The sequence below is a fragment of the Lutjanus erythropterus genome, chromosome 20 (genome assembly GCF_056507025.1).
Source record: "Lutjanus erythropterus isolate fLutEry1 chromosome 20, fLutEry1.hap2, whole genome shotgun sequence".
Lineage (NCBI taxonomy): Eukaryota > Metazoa > Chordata > Actinopteri > Lutjaniformes > Lutjanidae > Lutjanus > Lutjanus erythropterus.
Window position 1 is genome coordinate 19,169,445 of NC_139336.1, and position 20,746 is coordinate 19,190,190.

General features: G+C 38.7%; 1 protein-coding gene across 1 annotated transcript in view; it reads right to left on the reverse strand.

Moving 5' to 3' along the window:
• Window positions 1–1,512: 1,512 nt before the first annotated feature.
• Window positions 1,513–20,746, reverse strand: part of pdlim5b (PDZ and LIM domain 5b) — a 52,712-nt gene continuing 33,478 nt past the window's right edge. Inside the window, exons 4-13 of the mRNA XM_084745536.1 lie at window positions 20,145–20,178; window positions 19,297–19,805; window positions 14,796–14,950; window positions 11,895–11,922; window positions 8,228–8,391; window positions 4,596–4,776; window positions 3,502–3,682; window positions 2,723–2,843; window positions 2,291–2,406; window positions 1,513–2,152 (exon numbers count right to left, since the gene is read on the reverse strand). Of these exons, the coding sequence (XP_084601662.1) occupies window positions 2,063–2,152; window positions 2,291–2,406; window positions 2,723–2,843; window positions 3,502–3,682; window positions 4,596–4,776; window positions 8,228–8,391; window positions 11,895–11,922; window positions 14,796–14,950; window positions 19,297–19,805; window positions 20,145–20,178 (1,579 nt within the window). The 3' untranslated portion in view covers window positions 1,513–2,062. The remainder of the gene's footprint in view (window positions 2,153–2,290; window positions 2,407–2,722; window positions 2,844–3,501; window positions 3,683–4,595; window positions 4,777–8,227; window positions 8,392–11,894; window positions 11,923–14,795; window positions 14,951–19,296; window positions 19,806–20,144; window positions 20,179–20,746) is intronic.

Sequence of the window (20,746 nt, forward strand, 5' to 3'; positions counted from 1 at the left end):
TACTACTGTAGGTTATGTAAGTCATGCCACTGTATGTACAGTACAGTGAACACTAGCAAAAAATAGTCTTGTTAAAAAATTTCTTACAGGAAAATCATTTTTGGGTCATAAAATTCACTCACTCACAGAGACGTGCCACCTCTCCTGTGAGCTCAAAAAGGAAGTCTGACTGTATGATACTGATGACATCACTTAAGCTCCTTTCTGTTTGGTCAAACTGACAGTATTACAACTAACCTGGTGTTACAAAACTCCCTGGTCTCCCCTGCATACAAAACAGTGTATTTGCAGGAGGAGGAGTTGCTTTTAAATGTTTCAGTTCAGTGTCAGTCACAAAGGCCAGGAGAAGATATAGAGTTATAAATCTGTATGACAGACTCCAGAGCTCTGATCACGGTATTCAATGTTGAACCCTTTTATTCTGAAAAGAAAGTCAGGAGAGAGGCGCTTATTTATGCACAGTGTTCAAAAAGAAGTACAGTTTTTTTCCTATTTAAAGAAACTTGTGCAAGACAAAGGAAAATATATATTAATATTTTTTGTTTAAATTGAATCAATAGTTCAAAGTAGATGCTTTTTAAAGGGATAGTTCAGACTTGAAGTGGGGTTGTTTTAGGTACTAATCCATAGTCAGTGTACTACCTAGGGTAGATGGCGGTTGTCACACCCCCAGTTTAGAGAAGTAGCAACAAGACTTCATTGGTAAAAACGGTAATTTTATCTTGGACAGCACAGCAGTTGGTGGTCTAATGCTGCGTGCCAAGCTGTCAGTTTGTTTGTGTTATTGTGTGACTTAAGTAATTTTATGTTAGCTCTTACTCACAGAAGTCACAAAACAACACAAACTAACTAATCTACAGACGCAGCGGGAGACCTGCAGCTCCTGTATTCTGTGAGGTAAAACTGTGGTTTTGCCAAAGGAGTCTGGTGGTTTGGAGAGAGTGATATTTGGCTTATATAGAAAGAAGAAGAGACTGTCTGATGGCAAGGTAAAGTGGTGAAAAAAACACAGGGTACAATTATACTGATTAATACATTTTACATTTTGCTGTTGACCCTGTCCACAGAAGTAAATTGCTTAGCTACCTACACTGCTATTCCTACTGCTTCTCTAAACTGGGAGTGTGCCGACCGCCATGTACTGAAGGTAGACTATGACTACTACTACGATTGATAAGTACCTCATACAAGCCCACTTGAAAAAATGCTAACTGTGCCTTTAATGCCAGGAGCTAGTTGAATGAAGCACAGTTTCAGTGGAAACATTCCCATTTTGCCCCTGAACTGCAAGTACTACAAAATATACACATCAACACAATGTCACTACCCAAGTTATCACTGTAACATCAAGACTAAATTTAATCATGAACATATTTTTTATGCATTAACAAAGAAAAAAGAAAGAAAAGTGTCTAATTTACACACTGCTGCACACATTACGTTTTTGTACTGTAGGATGGTTACATAATACATTACTTTAAAACAATAAAAAATACTAATATACATGTAATATTAAAATTTCCCATTTTTATTCTGAAGGCCAGATGCTTGTGTAAGTTATTTTGTTGCCAGAAGCAATCCTTGCTTACAAATAAATACATTTTCCCATTAATGTTAAATAATCATTATTTCTAAACCTTTCACTCACTTTACTGATAGCATATCTTTCCACATCAATATTTTTTTTTCCTAATACTGAATGTGACCCCCGAGGGGCTCAGTAGGTCATTGCAGTAAACTATCCTATTCTGTGAGAAACAAAAATGCTCCGTCCAGAGCTCAACACACATCCAGCACAAATAAAAAGCTTGGCACAAACACACGATAATGAACTGACAGGAGGAAAACAGTGTATTGAAATGTACTCCTGCGTATTCTGAGCTATAAAACTGATATGACAACATTTTTAAAGCAGAACTAAAGCTTACAATGGAACCTCTGACCCAATGTTATTCTAACAGAACAAAAGATAAATCAGACCAGTTTTGATTCTGAAAATGAAATAGAAATTGCTGTAAACTGACGCTGCTGGCCCCATTCCATTCATATTCATGGAGACATGTCAGATGTTGACAGTGTGGGCATGTTTCTTGCACAAAGCCTTGTCTTTTTTGGAGAAGAACGCCTGACCCTCCAGATTAGTGGAGCAGACCTGTGAGGAGAGCCAAAGATGTACAGACAGGGGTAGTTATTCACATAACATTCTCGACATTTTGTTGTTGTTGTTGTTGTTGTTGTTGTTGTTGTTGTTGTTGTTGTTGTTGTGAGTGAAACTGTCTCCTGGACCTACCGCACACACAAAGCAGGTGTCATGCCAGGTGAATCCTAGAGCCTCCAGGAACTTGTCCCCTGCCTCGATGGGGAAGTCACAGCCGTGGCAGTTGGTCCCAAACAGGTTGTAGTAGTCTGAGTGGGGAGTACATTGCCAAAATATTATTGTGGTTGCATACTTTTTTTTTACGATATCAAATTTACTGTTGTAACTGATTAATCGTTTACGTTATGAAATGTCAAAAAAATTGTGAAAAATGCTCATCAAAATTTCCCTGAACACAATGTGATGTCTTGAAATAGCTTCTTTTGTCCAGCGAACAGTACAAAACTCAAAAACGCTTCATTTACTGTCATAAATGACGAAGAAAAGCAGCAAATCCTTACATTGAGGAAGTTGAAACCAACAAATATGTTTATATTTTTACCTAAAAAAAAATAAATCCTATACCTTGTTCACAGTATGGCTGTCCATCCTCCATGTGAAACATGTTGCCTCTGATTGGCTGTTGGCAGGCAACACAGACAAAACAGGACACATGCCAGGTCTGTTTCAGAGCATTCATGACCTCCTGCAGAGAAAACAGAAGTGAAGAAGTGTCATATCGTGTGATAAAAAAAGCTTGGAAACTGGAAAATTATGGAGATCTTAAAAATGAGTGTCTGATTTCAGCCTTCAAGATCACTGTCACACCTGTTGAGGAGGATTCATAACTAAGTTTATATTATAATGAACCAACAATCCACTACAGAAGCTAAGAATATGCTTGGATTTTTTTTTTTATGTCATTGTCTCAGCATCACAAGTACATTATTTTGTTATCTCAATAAAATTATGCAGAACTTGTGGTTTCAGCCTTCAAGATAACCATCATGCCTGTCAGGGAAGATTCATATCTGAACAGCAAGTCAGGGTATAAATGTCATAAAACTTGTTTTATAGTAGCCAGGTGATGCAAGGTTGACCAGCTCCCATCTCTCTACTTCAGCCAGCAGCCAAGTAGGTAATCTATAGTAGGTAAATAATAAACTTGTAATATTCTCGCTATGTGTTTTGAACTGCAACGATCTCTTTGCATCAGTGACAGCACTACTTTAATGCCACTGGACCAATTTATATTCACATTCACAACAATGCATAAAGCAACCAGCCCCTGCTTTATTTCTTCAAGTGGTGAATGACGTTTGTTGTGTTAGAGAGAACAAAGTCCCCTCAGTTTTGTAACTCACCCCCAGAATCTTCTGGTTGCAGCGGCCACAGGTGGGAGCAAAGAACTGCTCATAGCAGTTTTCGCAGTACACCTGGCCCCTCTCCTCCACAAATCCGTGGTCTGCCAGGGAGGAGTGGCAGTGAGCACAGTCGAATTCCTCGGGGTGCCATGACTTGCCCATGGCCACAAGGAATGGGCCCCTGGTGAGAAGATGCAAGCGACAGAGGGAAATGATTCACGCATTTTAAAAAAAAACAAAAAACATCCGCCTACTAAGGTTTTTAAAGGGATAGTCCACATTATTTGATGTAGCGTTTTATGAAGTACGGATGAATAGTCAGTGTATTAGCCACAGTAGATGGCGGTCAGCACAACAACAGTCAGGAGAAGCAGAGAAAAGTACCAGTATAGAAGGTAAGGACAGGGTCAGCAGTAAAACATACTTGACCCACTTAAAAAATGGTCCACCTAATAAAAAAAAAATCAAAAAAAAAAATCAATATCAGTTTAAGTGTATGCAGTATTTGGAATATTTTCACCACTTTACCTTGCCATCAGACAGCTTTTTCTGACAGGAAACCAAAATTTAAGAAGCCTAACTCTATATGAAATCTTGTAGAAACACGGGGATGGCTGGTCTACCACTGCCTCGATCTGTTAGCTTGGTTGCGATATTGTGTCACTTCAGTGAATCCAAAAGATCTTTTAAAAACTTTGTGTTCCATGAGGTAAAATTACTGATTTCATGTATGGAGCTTATACAATGTCTGTTTCCTCTCAGAAAAAGCTGTCTGACAGCAAAGTAAAGGTGTGAAAATATTCTTAATATAGCATACACTTAAACTGATAAAGATTTTTTTTAGATGGATCTTTTTTAGGTGACTAAAATACCTTTTGTTGCTGACCCTTTCCACAGTTAAGTTGATAGCTTAGTTTCTGTGCTGGTGCTCCTCTCTGTTTCTCTGAACTGCTGACCACCATCTACTGTAGCTGATACACTGATTACCAGTAAGTACCTCATACAATTCCACATCAAAAAAAATCCAACAATCCCTTTAAGTATTAGACAAAAATTCTGCACAGTATAAACGCAGTTTTTCTGCTGTTATTTACCTGATGACATTGTTGCACTTGTTGCACATTGGGGTGCGCGTGCCGGCTGGGATGTGCTCAGCCCGCTGTACCAGAGAGTTGAGGTCCTGTGGATGTGGCTGTGGGGTGGGGCGGTCTGGACCTTTGGGAGCAGGGTTGGCAACTTTGCCAAATGAAGGAGCTGCTCCACCCTTTGAAAAACCTAAACCAGCAGGAAAAACAAGGGGTCAGTATTCAAATGGCGTTCTTGATAAAGTATTAGACAAATGTCCTTTCCAAAACTTAAAATGAATAAACACCACTTTGCAATTTCTTCGCATTACTTGACTAGAACATATGTGCACAGTTTAGGCGTGAGTTGTCAAGACAATGACTGGGAATAATTCGATGATCTCTAACCCCCATGCCTGAAGCATGAGACAGCTGGGTTGGACAGAGCCACCGCACCCAGCCCAGACAAGGGATCAATTTTTCCCACCGAGGGGAAACAACACATTCCCAGAGTCAGAGGAGACACCTGGAAAAATAATCCCCCTCCTCTCATCTGAAAACATGTGGAGAGGATGCACAGTTTCTCTCATTCCTCTTTCACAGTGCAAAGACACATCCAGGAACAGGAGGTCAGTGTTGTCCGCCCTCAGAGGGAGCGCTGGAGGGTAAAGGCACTGGGGACAGAGACACCATTGAAAGAGTGCACCGTTATCAAAGACTTGGGAGGTCAAAGGACAAGTGCTCCCTAAATTTGCTTGTAACGGAGAGCAAACAAACTGAATAAACAGATTGGAGCGCTAGCAGGGGTGTGAGAGGACTGGGAGTGGATTTAATAGAAAGAAAGACACTAGAGAGTCAGTGTGATAGAGAGAGAGGGCTGGGCTCAGAATAGGGATAAAAACAAGATTATTTTATTAGTTGATAAATATTGGCTGAAGTAATGTTTCTGTTATGGGTCTGAAGAGCAGCTCTTGATATAAACACCATTATCAAATTTCCAGTGACATTATTCAGCATAATTATGCCAAAAGGATCCAAACACTTTTTAAACTGAGCCATGGGAGGGAATTTAGGAGGCTTAGCAACCTGAGAGGAGTTTAAAATTAAAAACATGTACATGGAGAATATTTTGTGGGCTGATTCCAATATACTTTGAATCAATATGTTAAAATTTAACAACCTCTCGACCAACAGAGAGCGGATTCTGGATTTCTGTTCTAGAAATTTACTAATGTCATTATAAAGAGCATTTTGAGTATTAAGACCTTCCCGTTAGGACATAAAATTTAACAGAAAATATGATCAAATAATTAACTGAAAATATAATCAAACAGTTAACTGAAGATATAAGCAATGGATGAATTCATGACTTCACTATTTGTGACTACAGCCCTTGTCTTGAGTTAAAACCTTCAACCCTGTGAGGACGTCCACATCCACATAACTCTTGGGCAAGGTTAAAACTGGCATGGCAATTTTCAAAGGGGTCCTTTGACCTCTCACCTCAAGATATGTTAGTGAAAAGGGGGGTTATGGGTACCCGAGAGTCTCCCCTTTACACACATGTTCACTTTGCAATGCTTACAGAAATTTCCAATCAAGGCGTCTTAATGCAATTTGGAGCTTTTGACTATTTATATTAATTGTCAAGTGGTGAAACAAGATCAAATTGTGCATCATATCCGTATAAATGATATCAACCCAAAAACTACTGCAGCCACTTATGAGACATAATTGTGTATGAAAATTGCAATCATATATTTCATACATGATATTCTCAGCCCTTATTCATTTTAAACATTTAAAATTTGAATAGGCACTCAAAGGAAATACAATGTTTATTAATAATTTATAACTAGAAAAAACTGACACTCAATACGTCGCAAATTAATCTTTAGTACACCACTTCCATGTGGCATACATTGTTGACCTGCTGTCCCCCTAAAGACCCTTGTCTCCCACTAAAAATGACAAAAATGGGTATATGTGTATGATTTTTTTTTTAGTGTAGCTTAGTGTCTGTTGCACTCTCATTGCCAGTGATGACAGCGATAGTGATGAAATGCCTATGTGCATAACAACAACACATCTTTTAATTGTATCATGATTTAGGATCTGTTATCCATTAACTAGTGTTGGATTAAAGGATTCACAGTGAACTGAACCCAGGATCGATGCAGAGAAATTACACTGCAGTCAAAATTTTTCAATGGCTCTGTGTGACCTGGTACAGTGAGGGGGATGTTGACAGGCTGTCAGTCTAAACGAATCCTTTGGCGAATGCAAAGATTGCGGGGTGAGCCACATTAAATAGGACAGAAACTGAAACAGACATTTGAAGGTCTGTCATCGCTGTCTCGCTGTATGAGGAAGATAAGGAGGAAAAAGTCAGCATGAGAAGACATCCAAACTGAATCACGTCTATTCTGTCTCTCCAAATTCAGTGAGTCAGATAGAAAAAAAGCAATGCATAGGAGCCACTGACTCTGAACTATACGTGTATTACACGTACAATTCATTTGATTATAGCATCTTTAAAATTATGCATAGCCTAAACTCTTGCACTTTATTTTACAGTAGACTAATAAGACATTAAAAGTCATATTTTGGCTAATATTACAACAGAACTGCACTGTAAACTAAAGTGAAATCACATATCTACTTCTAGAGCAATGCAAATCAAATGACAAAATATTGTCAAAATATTCCTCTACCTGCATAATTTTGACCTTTACTTGGTAGATCTGAGTCACATATTGTTTTTAAATGAGGAACTAGCAGACATGCAATTTAACTTTAGTTTACAGTACAGTTCTGTTGCAATGTGTCCCAAATTACCTTCTGATAAAGTTTCATAGTCATCGTTTCATTGAGTCTAATAAAGGGTCTAACACTATCTAATAATAAACATATTATTTCTAGTTTTGTCTAATTTGATACAAAGTATGGCTTCTTACATCTTATTTGTGTACTGTAGAATGAACTGCGATCATAAATTTAAAGGTCACGTAACATATTCCACATACCCAGCCCAATGCCACATGTCCACTATGAGATACATGCTTGTTTACTTGAGCTCAAGTATGTGTTAATCTGATAAATAACACGGCTAACAGAGAGCTCACTGTGGCTGCTCCAGCTCTCACCCTGTGGCACCTTTCAGCAGCCGTTTTTTAAAGGGTCTTTAGGGAAATACGTTAAGGCACATAGTGCATCTGTTCATGAATAAGCGCATACTTGTGTCTTGGTATTTCTAATAATGACCCCTGACTGATGCCTTTCAGCAAATATTTACCCTGACCAGCTCGGGGTCTTGTGGCAGGGATTGCTGCATTTAAAGAGCAGCTTTCACACGAAATAAAATACATAATTCTCAATTTCACAATCTACTTAACCAAGGAGATCTCAGGGAAAGCCAATAATCTGAGCTCATTAACGGAATACCTCTGGTTTTTATAGAGCTCATAATCTTAAATGGCTTAGTGTCAGGTATTAAAGCAGCAATAAATGCTACAGCTGAGCAGCAGTGATTTAAAAGAACAGGGCTGCCCTCTGCAGGCTAAAAGAAGAAACTGCACAAAATAAATACCACAGTACTTGCAGTAGCAGGCCCACCAGTAAGTAACAGAAGTCTGGGAGAATTTGTGAAAGAGTTTCTCAACCTGATGAAGCTCCAGGTAGGAATGAAGGTTTGTTCTGGGCTGCCGGGCTCTTGAAGGTGGAAGCAGCGGTGACGTTGCCGTTCCTGGGTGCTGCTGCAGATTTGGAATATGTTTTTGCTGCAGGCAAGGTGTGCATAGTGGGAGTGGTTTTGTCAAGTTCCTCACTAAGAAAAAGATATAAAGATTTCATATACATCAGAAGACACATATATATCTGTACACAAACATATTGCATTTGTTTACCTTCTCCTGAGTGATAACACTGTCCAGAAATCATGACCAAGTTACTCAAGATAATCAGCAAACCTCATTTTCATTTTCAAATTTGTCAACACAATAAGTATGAGGAGGAGTCAATTCCCATATTGTAATATTCTGAACAAATTACCCCCTCCCCTCATTATAATAAAACACCCTAAAACTAATTAATAATGAGTTATTAAAACTAAACTTCTTGAACAATAAAAACTGAAACTAGCAAAAACACTCTGGAAACTAACTGAACCTAAATTTATTTGAAAAAAAAGAAAGAAAAAAGAGTGCAAAAACAAAACATAACTAAAATAACTGGTAAACATTAGTGATGTCCACCTCTGCTGAGCTATAACCTCTCCTCCATTAGGAGATGCACACTTCCTTCTGCATGGTGAAACAGTTGACGGATGTAGTTCTGCAGAAAGAAAATGGTTCCTACATGAAACAACTCACAACAAGGACATCTCTGTGGTTAATATCTTGGAAAGTTTGCAACTCACTCCGAAGTAATCTAGATGGATAAATACAAATACAGGCAGGAGGAAATAAGTGTATTTTTAATTTTGGGGTGAACTTGAAACAAATTCAGGTAAATCCCTAAATAAGACTGTGCCACCAGCTGAATTGAACCTCTAGTATAGACTAATGTTTAGTGTGTTTGGTCAGACTCTCAGTGACACATGAAAACAATCAAGACAATTATGGGCCACTTTCAAATAAGGATATGCACTGCTGCCCTCTGTCCATATGGTTTTTCAATAACTGACATAAGGGAACAATTACAGGTGGTGATGCAAATCTACTGTACATGTAGCTCACCCTACAATAATTTCCAGAGATGACCAGTGGTATAATTTTAGTAGTGCTTATTGCTTTAATTCTCCTGAATTAGCAAAGATGGAGGTTTCTTTTCCCTTGGCAGTACAAAATGTTAAGAGCCACAATATATTTTAGTAGAAAATGAGAAGCACAAGTCTTTCTGGTCCACACCCCTTGTAAAATTTCACAGCTTTCATTTCAAGCTGAGAAACTCCTGTGAACAGCAAAGGCCGAAAACTTGTTGCATAAATTTCTCAACTAGTGAAGAGTGAATACTTTAACAGTTAACAGATTTTGGTACATATAATGGGACATTTAATCTGCTTCTTTAATTATACAATATTTGATTAAATCCTGGATATTTTTCTGGGTCTGTCATTTAAAATAATATTTAATGTTACTGAAGCAAAGCCACAATCAGTGACAAATATGTCAATGAGTGTAAACAGGGCTAAGAAGATCTAGTCAACTGGACAAAGACATGATCGCTCAGGAACCATCACGTACTGCAGGTGCTGTTGTTGCCCAGACAAACCGGTTGAGCAAAGGATTTGCACCAACGGGTTAACAATTTGTAGTCCTGAGGCTGTTTGGTTTTTCAGCAACAATACACTGTATGTTACTAACAACAGAGCCAATTATGCTGCCACAGATTTGTGGTTTTAGGTTTTATTATGGTTTTAATCCTGTCTTGCTTTCCTTCTTTTTGTCCTACCTGTTTGGGGTTTCTGTTTGAATGACAGAAAATGCAATGCACACCCACTGGTTTTCAACTATGGGCAGATTGGTTTTCTGTCTCTGTCTGTCTTTGTGTCTTAAATCAGAATGATGAAAAACATGAGCCCCTTTAACAGAATACATTCAGTGTTTAAATTTAGCACAAGAACTACATGTATATTACTCTGAATGAAGTCACGACAAGAAAAGGTATGAGGGTCTTGATTTATGTGACAATCAGTAACTTGCAGTGACAATAATAACACATTGGAAAGAAACCTGCCAAATCATTCTTATGGTTGTGCTTAGCGTTTATTTCCTATGACAGAACTGATTAATATGGATAATTGCTCAAATAAGTACATAACAGGTATTTTTAACCCTCTGCTTTTCATGCACAACTCCTTCATGTCTTATATCTTCACTTACTGGTAAACTTCTAACTGATAAGTCAACTATTTTTCTGCCAGTCAAGAGGAAAAGAAGAAATCGAGAAGGAAAGATTAAGAAATAAGCAACAGCAGAAAAGAAAGAAAACAGTTTATTGAGGAAAATCATTAAAAGCTGACAAATGACACTACTGTGGTTAATGTAGAAAATGGCAGAAAAAGATACAGACACACTCAGAAAAAAAGTATAAGATTACAGAAAGTGTGCAGAGGACAGTGGAGGCTCGGAAATAAACTCTATGCTACAGAAAACATGTATATACATGTACACTGCAATATACTGAAAGTATTGCTGTATTTCTAAGCACACATCCATATTTACTTGCATGCATGCATTTCATTTACATTTTGAAATATAATTACATAAAGAAAGATAATATATACCTTAAAGCAATTTTTACAATAGAGTTGGTTTGCAAGTTTGTTGGAGTTTTTTGGGAGATCAAATTGGGACATTAAATAAGTCCCGAATGAAGGCTGTAACAATGTTAGTATCCAAAGAGAGGCAATGTAATGCAAGTTTAATAATGGTCAAAATAAAATAAATAAAGTTCAACAAATGAAACAAGACAAAACAAATGCTTGCCTACTACACATTTAGCACTCGTGCTGAAACATCATGATGCCAGTCTCTCAGCTTGTTGTACTTGTGTCCTATAACTTCTGGGTCCAACTTGTTCGCTCTTTTTTTTGTCCCATAAGACAGGAATAAAAGAGAAAGAAGAAAAAAAAGTTGGAAGGTTAAGAGTGTAGCATAAAAGCGAAAGATAACACAAGAGGAAGCACAAGGAGAAATGAAGGGAAAAACAGCAATAGCATGAAAAAAATAGACTTTCTCCCTGCTGATGTGTATTGAATTACAAACTGAGGCAGATGTGTAATATCTGTCCCATTTTTGGGAAATGTACACCAACAAAATCTCACTAACAGAAGGAGAGCAGGAATCTCCTTCTGGCGGGGCTGCGATTACCCACAATACCACTTAATTACCCACAGTTTCCAGTGAGTGACACACTGATTGGTTGGAGTTCTGGTGCGGAGGGTAGACTGTGTTTACTGCAGATTAAATCGATTTAAGACTAAGACCTGCAGCGGCAATCACAGCCTGCGCTGAGTTTAGGGCTGTCTCCACTCAACCATCCACCTCTAAGAGCTCTCCATGTGGTTTCTTCAAATTAAGCCTTAAATTAAGCATGATACTGTGGGAGCATAAGATCAGGAAATCAGGACTTAACTCTGAATTACAGGCTGCTAGACATGCTTACATGAGTACTTTGAGGGCCAATTCGGAATCTGAAACCTCTATGATCAAGAAAATATTGTAGCAGTGACAACAGCATTGCTAAAACACATGCAGTACTGAAGTCACAGACACAGACACAGACACATACCAGATGTGATGATATCAAAAACCACCAACCACTTACTTCTTTCCACTGTTCTCTGGAGCTTGATCTGCAACAAGGAAGGGAAAAAACACACAGATCAAAATGAAGAAAAATGTATAAAAACAAATGCTAACACTTTATTTAAAGGGATGTGCATAAAACTGACATGACACCATCATAACCATGACATGACAGCTTTCATGAACATTAAAGTCTTAAGTGTCTACATGACAGAACACGACAGTCTATAAATGTGTATGACTGTTGTCATTTCACATCATTTGGTCAATTGTGTAATATTTAATGAAATTGTGACAATGTTTGAAATGTGTTTGTTATGCCAAATTGACATTAACCAATGACAATCTTGCCTGTCATAAACATGTCATAGCAGGCCTAATTATCAAACTTACAGAAACTATTTAGCTTTATGTTTTAACAATACACTAATCTGTCACTTGTAGCTGGTTCTGACATTGACTTCAATGGGATCATTATGAATGTCATGAATCCAATTGTCATAAGGATGTAATTAACTGTTAACTGTTATTACACCGTCAAATGCTTTTAGAGTGTCATGATTAAGAGTTTCTTTAAGTCTGATGATTGGGTTTCCTATCGCATGTTAATGACAGATTATGTTGTCTTGGTTAATGTCAAGTGTCATAACAAAGACATCTCAAGTAATGTCAACTTTGCATTTAAGTGACACTGAATGACAACAGTCATAAACAATCATGAAGACTCCTTTGTTCTCATTAAAACATAAACCTAAACAGTTTGTTAATGTCAAGTTGTCATGACAAAAACAGTGACATGTTGCCGTGATTAATGTCAAGTCATCATAACAAAGACATTGCTGGCATGATTAATATCAAGTTGTCATAAACAATGTCACCTTTGGATTTAAAATGACAATTGCCTGAATGACACTTCATGTCAACAGTCATAAACATTCATAAAGGTTCCTTCATGATCATTAAGTGTCATGTCATGGTTATGGTAGTGTTGTGTCCCTCTTATGCACACCCCTTCAAATAAAGAATTACCAGACATAACTGCTCCATAGTTTCTATAGTAGGTTCATGGTTTTCATGGCAACGACTATTTCAGTGAGTTGGTGGCATCCCTACAAACTAATATTGAAATATATTTTTTAATATTATTATTTTATTTTAATATATAAATTATTAATATTGCAAATACAAACTTTTCGTTACTAGAATAATATAAAATCAGTTGCTCTTACAGTCCACTAGATGGTGCTGAGATTGTTTATGGTGATGTCAGCAGGATTTATATGATTTAATTTATCTTACAAATCTTCATTTTGGACTAAATGTTTTATTTTAATTTCAATTTAACAGTAATTTACTCTCAAATCACCCAACTGCTGAAGGGACTGCACAACTTTTTTCAACATTCTTCAAAATACCTGTAATAGGTATTTTAGTTTTATTACATAAAGCAGAAGTTTTCTTCTGGGGACATAATTTGCAGTTGAGAAAAGATAACCTACAGTATTACAATATGCTATCGCACTGATCAGCATATTACAAAATGTTTAAAATCACAATATCGTACTGTGGAGCCTCTGGTGATTCCATCTCCCCCAATTCTTTACAGCTGCAGAAACGCCATAACAGATTGGATATCCATAAAATGTTCAAATCTCGTCACATATTCCACACCAGTCTGCTAATATCATTTGACAAATCTCTCATCTGACTTCAGTCTAATAAGTGAGTTACTGTAAATGTCATTTTGCATCAGTTAAACAGATCCACACGCACAACCCCTACGAATGGAGCGCGGCCCAAAGCCGCAGCCTGCTCATGTTAACCATCAACGTCAGTTAAAGTCAAAACAGTAATATAAAAAATATATTAAATCATGTGGTGATGAAAGCTACTATGACTTAAGAAACTATAAACTCTCTGTAATCTATGGAGGCAATCAAGTTTTGATAAAATAAATATGATTAAAAAACCAGGGCACAATTCAAGTTTTAGAAAATCTTCAAAAGAAATTAGGTTGCAATGGATTACCCTCAAATTGGTAATCTTTCTTTAAATCTGCTAAGTGTTAAATCAAGTGGCGTAATGTATGTAAAATGAACTGACAGCAATACCAAGGCTTATAATTCTCAGATTCCTAAAATTACATTCAGCCTGTTTCAACACTTATAAGTACACTATTGATAGTCAGTGTAAGACTGCAGTAGATGGAGGTCAGCACGCCTTCAGGTATTGTGGCCACCTAAAAAAGTGTCACCCCAAAAAGATCTATCATCTTAAGTGTACACTATATTAAGAACATTTTCTTTGCTTTACTTTGCCATCAGACTGCCTTTTCCTATGGGTAACCGCCGTTAGCCAAGTATCGCTCTCTCTGAAGCAACCGCTCCTTAAAGAAAAACAGTAATTTTACCTTGCAGAACATAAGGGTTGCTGGACTACCGCTGCCAATGCCGTATGAGTTTGTTTGTGTTATTGTGTGAATCAGGGAATTTGAACTTTTATAACACTGAAGTCACACAGTAACACAAACAAACCAACTGAACCAGGGAGCAGTAGTCCATCAACACCCGTGTTCTGCAAGGTAAAATTACTGTTTTTCCGTTTAGGAGTTTGGTTGCTTTGGAGAGAGTGATATTTGGCTTACATAATGGTGGTTTCCTGTTGGAAAAGGCAGTCTGACAGCAAGGTTAAGTGGTGAAAATATTTTAAATAGCACCCACTTAACTTGATTTTTTTTTTGGGTGGACCTTCTTTAAATGGGTAAAATAGGTTTTCCTACTGACCCTGTCCCCAGCGATATAATTCTTAGCTTCTGTGCTGGTAATCCTTCCTGCCCTTCCAAACTAGGGGCGTGCCAACGGCCATCTCCTGCAGGTAATACAGACTGACCGTGAATTAATACACTGAGGCTGGTACACACCATTTTCAGTGCCTGTGAGCTGGGCCAGGATACGGAAGGAGCGTGACTGGGAGGTGCCGGTTCGCGGGTGCCAGTCCTCTGTGTCCTCAATCAGACGCTTCTTGCTGGCCTCGCTTAGTGGGGATGCGTGATTCTCGGGCTCCACGTCAGGTTTCCTGTACAGTCAGGTCAGCAAAGAAATGGGGATATTACAGACATGGAAAGCATCTTTGTCTTCAGTTAAAAAACATCTGTTTACATTGCTAAATATTAACTGTTCGGTATAACAGAACCTCTACCACAGAATAAAGATGTTCCAGGTAATACAAGAACACACACAAAAGCTCATGAACATTCATATTAAAATCAAACCCACATAACACACATATATACTGTATTATGGGTGCTCCACATTCAATCAAATGCACAGCTTGTAGATACATGTCTCATAGTATGAGCTAACTGTTGTTAGATTTCACAATTACCTCCTAGGTCTAGTTGGAGGTGGAGTTCTGCAGATGAGCAACGAGACGGCAGTGAAAAAAAAAGGCAGAAACAATCACAAATTCAAAAGTCAAAGTAAATGCTAAGTAAGTAAGTATACTGTATGACACTGCACTGTTTACTGTTCTGACCTATACTTACTTAAGACTTCTCTGAGGCTCACTATTAGAGAAGAAAACCACAAAATAGAAGTCAGCAAGATAATAAAACTGCATTAAATTTCCTTAAAATATACATATACATATATATGTCTAAAGGGTATTGGTTAACAAGTAAAAGAGTGAAGAGGAATTAGATTTACCACACTAAAATGATTACATTAAACACACTGACTGCATATTAACAACAGTGAGTTTTAAAGTGACAGTGACCATATCTCACCACAAGGTGGGAGTAAAGTGCTGTGCAAATAAACGATCAGCTTTTCTTCCTAAAATAATTTGATGGTACTCTAGACTGCAATAATATTTATGTTAAGTGTTTTCATGCACAGTTTAGCTCAAGTGCTCGTCCAAACTGTGAGTCAATTTAATGTCACATTTTCAGTCTGTGTGTTTGTTTCTGTGTGTGACAGGTGAGTTGAGGTGAAGGATGATCAAAGACAGAACAAGTCAGGCTATTCTTAGCCAACGCAGAATATATATGTAGTTGGCAGTGATTTGTCTGGCCTTGAGTAAACACGCTGACAACAGTAGCAGATGGAGCTAGACAGATGCAGAGCAGGGTGACTTCAGCAGCCTTGTGCGCTGACAGGCCTGCCTGCTCTGCGTCTAAGTGCGGTATTAGCTAACAGAGAGCCTGATGCCTCTGAGAAAATGAATGACCAGTATGAGATGACCCCCACTGGGCGTCCCATGGTGTGTCAAAGATGGATTATTTACTGAGGGTTTTGCAGTTTGTTCGGACCTTGTAATGAGCATGTGCTGTGAGTGGATGAGTGGAGTGAAGGCGAGGTTTGTGAGGGTTAGCTCAAAGAGGTGCAAGCATGCCTTTGGTAATCATAAACCAGAGAAATGGGAAGGCTATAATCACATTCCATATGGTTAGAAAGCTACTGCAGCAGATATATTATCGTTCGCAGCACTAACTTGGTATCTGTTTCTTGTTCCTCCTGCGGGCAAAAGAAGGGGTAAATGGAATAGGATTGAAGCCAAGGAGGAGCATGAATAGAGAAGTTTGAGAAATATACCACAGTCCTTTTAGTGAGAGGCCCTTCTGAGAGAATGTGCATTATGGCAAACCACAGAAACCTCAAACAAAGCATGCAGGTCAGGACACAAACACACACATGATTGCAACAAATAATAATATAATAATAGGATAATAGATTTCAGGCAACAGAAAGATTGAAGAGGTGACACAGAGCCTGTTTATTCCTGATATTAGCATGTGTCCTGAGTGACCTGATCACATATGGACAGCTTTAAACACAGGTGTGAATGCAACCAAGATGTACTGTGGATACATTGCAAGCTTTTCCCTCAGACCACATTCAGAGGTTGTCTGGTTCACATGTAACCACATTCTTTCAGCAGTGTGTACACAATATGTCCCGGGCCACAATGAAGGACTGCCTAATCAACTGACATCCTACAACACTGGGTTCACTGCAACATAAACTAGTGTTTGAGCTCTCTTACCTGCCAGGATAAGCAGCAGACGTTTATGAACGCACGAGTAACTGCAATATCCGCAGACTCACTTACAAAATTGTAGAATTTTAAGAGTTGTTGGGTGAAGAGAAACTTTATAAACTCTGTGAAGCGCTCTCTGTGACAGATTCTTAATAACACAGGCCTTCTTGTAAATTTGGCAGATGTTATACATTAAGGCAATTCTGTCTTTAAGTAAAAAGCGTTGTGTCTGTTTGTGCCATCATGTTGGCTGTTACTGTAGGGCTGTTTTTAGTTTTTTAGTTTTTAGGTGCTGTGTTTGTATGTTGTACCCATTTTGAACTTCTTAAATCTGGCCCCTGACAACCCACTACAGCACAATAAAAAGCTAAAACTAATACTGAAACTGATAAAGACTAAAATTAAATATTTTTAAACAATAAAAACTAAATTGAAACTAGCAAACCCAGTCTGGAAATTACCTAAAACTAAAATGAATCTCCTCATCATCTTTGATGTGAAAACATCTGATTTCCACATAGTCAGAAAAAAAAGTAAAAGCGAGCATTCTAGTCATAGTTCAGGTATAAAATCCCAGCACACCACAGAGCACTGAGGCAGTGAGATACTATCACAGCTGGTCACTCAAGACTCATCTGGAGAAGCACTGTAACGTCAGGTATGAACTGACATACTTAAAGCTGTCCGCTTGTGATTGGATCCCCCATGACGTATGTTAGCACCAGGTATGAACAGCCTCACAGTAATATTGTGTTTGATAATGAGACAAGTGATTTCATAAAACATCCTTAACAGACCGTTTTAGATAAAGACACAGATGTATTTAAGTGTAAAGCTGCTTATTCGCTTAAAGCCAATAAAAACAGATTTCTCTGACCTATTTTTTTCAGGTGACAGAGAATGAGTGGCAAATCACTTAAACCAAGCTCCATCTACTGTAACCCCACCAGTGAGCCAGACCCTGCTGATGAAGCCCAGTCCAGCCAAAGTTAGGTCTGTCCTCGGTCTCTTAAAGCAGGGAGCTGCCAGGACTCTGGCTAATTAGAAACAAGTGTTACACCAGCAGTGCCTGTTGGGCAGACCGTGCGTTTGGCAGGGCTGCGAAGCCCACTGTCAATTATAGATAGGCAGGCAGTAGCATCGGCTAGCATGTTGTCTAGACTGCTTTCCAGTTGCCCTGTGGAAGATTTAAACAAGATGTGCGGCATGCCTCTGCTTTTCCTTGTATGCAGCTGTGTGAAAACATAGGTGACGGGCTGTTCCAGTGTTAGCTTTTCAAATGAGACACATATTTTGGGGAGAAATAAGGCATGAGGTAATATAAGAAGAGCAGAATGGAATTTCATTTTCTCTAATATATTCCTTCAGTAAGACTGCAAAGCAAAAGCATCCACTAATCTGTGGCCTCTGAGACCACAACTCCTTCTGGACCTGACAAAATGTGCGTATATTACTAAATCATTCTGTGATAGTTTGCGCTCGAACCAAGATAAATATTGAGGTTCTTCCATATGTGTATACACTCTTAGAAATAAAGGCGCCAGCAACAACCATAAAGGGTTCTTCAGCTTGTCCCCGTGGGAGAATCATTTTTGGTTCCTGGTAGAACCTTTTACAGAGGTTCCACTTGGAACCCTTTCATAGACTTCTATCTAGAACCTATCATAAAAGATTATACCTTGAACCCCCTAGGAGAAATCTAGATCCCCCCTAGGTTTTATCTAGAACACACTTTCTACTAAAACCCCCTTTATATGACGGTACAAAGAACCCTTGAGAAATGCTTGATAATAAACAATCTTTGAAGAACTCTTTCTTCCAAAAAGGGATCTTTGGATGAAGAGATACTGACTAGATCTTTGTTTGTGTTGTATCAGCTCACAGATGCACATCGCTTTGGATAAAAGCAGCTGCTAAATTAAACTGTACATTGTAAACTGTAAAAGGGTTCTCAATGGAACCCTAAGTTTTATAAAGAATCCCTGATGTTGACAAACCTATCATTCAAAAAATGGTTCTTCTCAAGCAAACGGTTCTAATTCTACCGTGAAAACCTTTTATATCGACGTACAAAGAACCCTTGGCACACGTTTGACGAAACAGTTCTTCAACGACCTTAACAATCCTTGAAGAACTATTCTTCAAAAAAAGGGTTCTTTGGATGAAAAGGGTTCTTAATGAAAACCTTGACGAACCATTTTTCAGAAAAGGGTTCTTCACAAGCAAATAGCTCTGGTTAGAACCTCAGCTCTTCAGAAGGAACCCTTTTGGAGTCCTTATTTATAAGATATTTAAATTTATGTGACTTCAGCTTTACTCTTCAGACTAAAAAGGAAGAGTGTAAGAGAAAGCATATGCTAACTGTGTTTGATGGATGTACCTACCCATTGAAGTGCTCTGACAGCCCCTGGCTCTCCAACAGACCTCGTCTCTGTCCCATAGCCACCTCACAAGCATTGGAGTTGGAGTAGAGCTTGATAGGTGTGTTATAGACTGAGGGCTGTGGGACATTAGGATGGGAGGACGGGGCTGTCACTCTAGCTGGAGAGGAGGAGTTAGATGAGGAGGAAGAGGAATATGGGGAGGTGAAGGTGGAGCGACCAGGACTGGGCTTGGGAGCTGAATCTGGGGCAGCGGGGCTCGACCTCAGCGGAAATGGAGGCTGTGGCGGTTGAGAAGGGGCAGCTGGCGTGAAAGCAGATGACGCAGAGGGAATGGTGGCTACTTTGGGGGCATCCGGGGTGGAAGAAGCTGTGACCACGCCGCTGCCCCCACCAAAAGGCCGGGCTGTCTTGTTGTATGCAGGATTGAGCTGGCTCGACGGCTTGGTGTATGCGGAGCTTGAGGCGGGGTGAGTGATTGGGACAGGCTTAATGATTTCTTGAGGTTCGTCCTGGATGAAGGTGGAGACACACAGCATGCACACACACAAAAAAAATCTTCAAAACAACTCATGCATGTAAACCAGCATTCCCAAAAACACTGCACAACAATCACACACAAATCAACTGTGTTTTCAGACTGCTGCATGAATGAAAGTCATGCCTGTGCCATTCACGTTTAAAATGTGGCCTTTCAGGTCGGTTAAGCATGCCAAGCCAATCTGTGTTCTGACAACATCTCAGAAGGGCACAACAAGCAAGCTCACTTTTAATAAACTGGTATATAATTTATAAAAAAAATGGAATTCAAGTCAGCTTTATAGTTTTTATGTGAATATTTTACTACATACCTTAGGCACTGCATCTTTAGGGTCACTCGAGGGTCTGTGAAGACAGAAAGAACATTATAAAAACACTGCACACACAACATCTTCTTCCATTAATAATTTTGCAATAAAGTTTAATTTGTCTGTGTATGTGTGTATATCTCTCTTTGCAGCTCTCACAGACAGAGAGAAAAGGAAAAATAGCGAGAGCAGTGTATCCATTGGTTGCTATGTTCATATATAGTCCCGACCTCACAACCTGTGCACCGTATTGTCTGGTGGACGCACTGCTGCCCAAAGCCTAAAGCCAAAAAACATCCTGAACACAATAACATATGAGAAAAAATACCGGCAGAGGGAGGGCAGGGTTTCTGTAGATGCAGACACTACCACACACTATACATTGTTTTTTTTTTAGGAAAATCATACATATTATTCCTTTATTGTTACTTCAATTTTTTGTCAGAGATACATGATTGCATCTTGGATGTCAGATAATCCTCAAAGAATTTACAAAATGAAACTGCATTACTGTGTTGTAATAACATGATGTCTATTAAAAAAAAAAAATAAATGAAGGAAGGCACCAAAATGTTTCCAGTGATGGATTACCTATCTGAGGCATG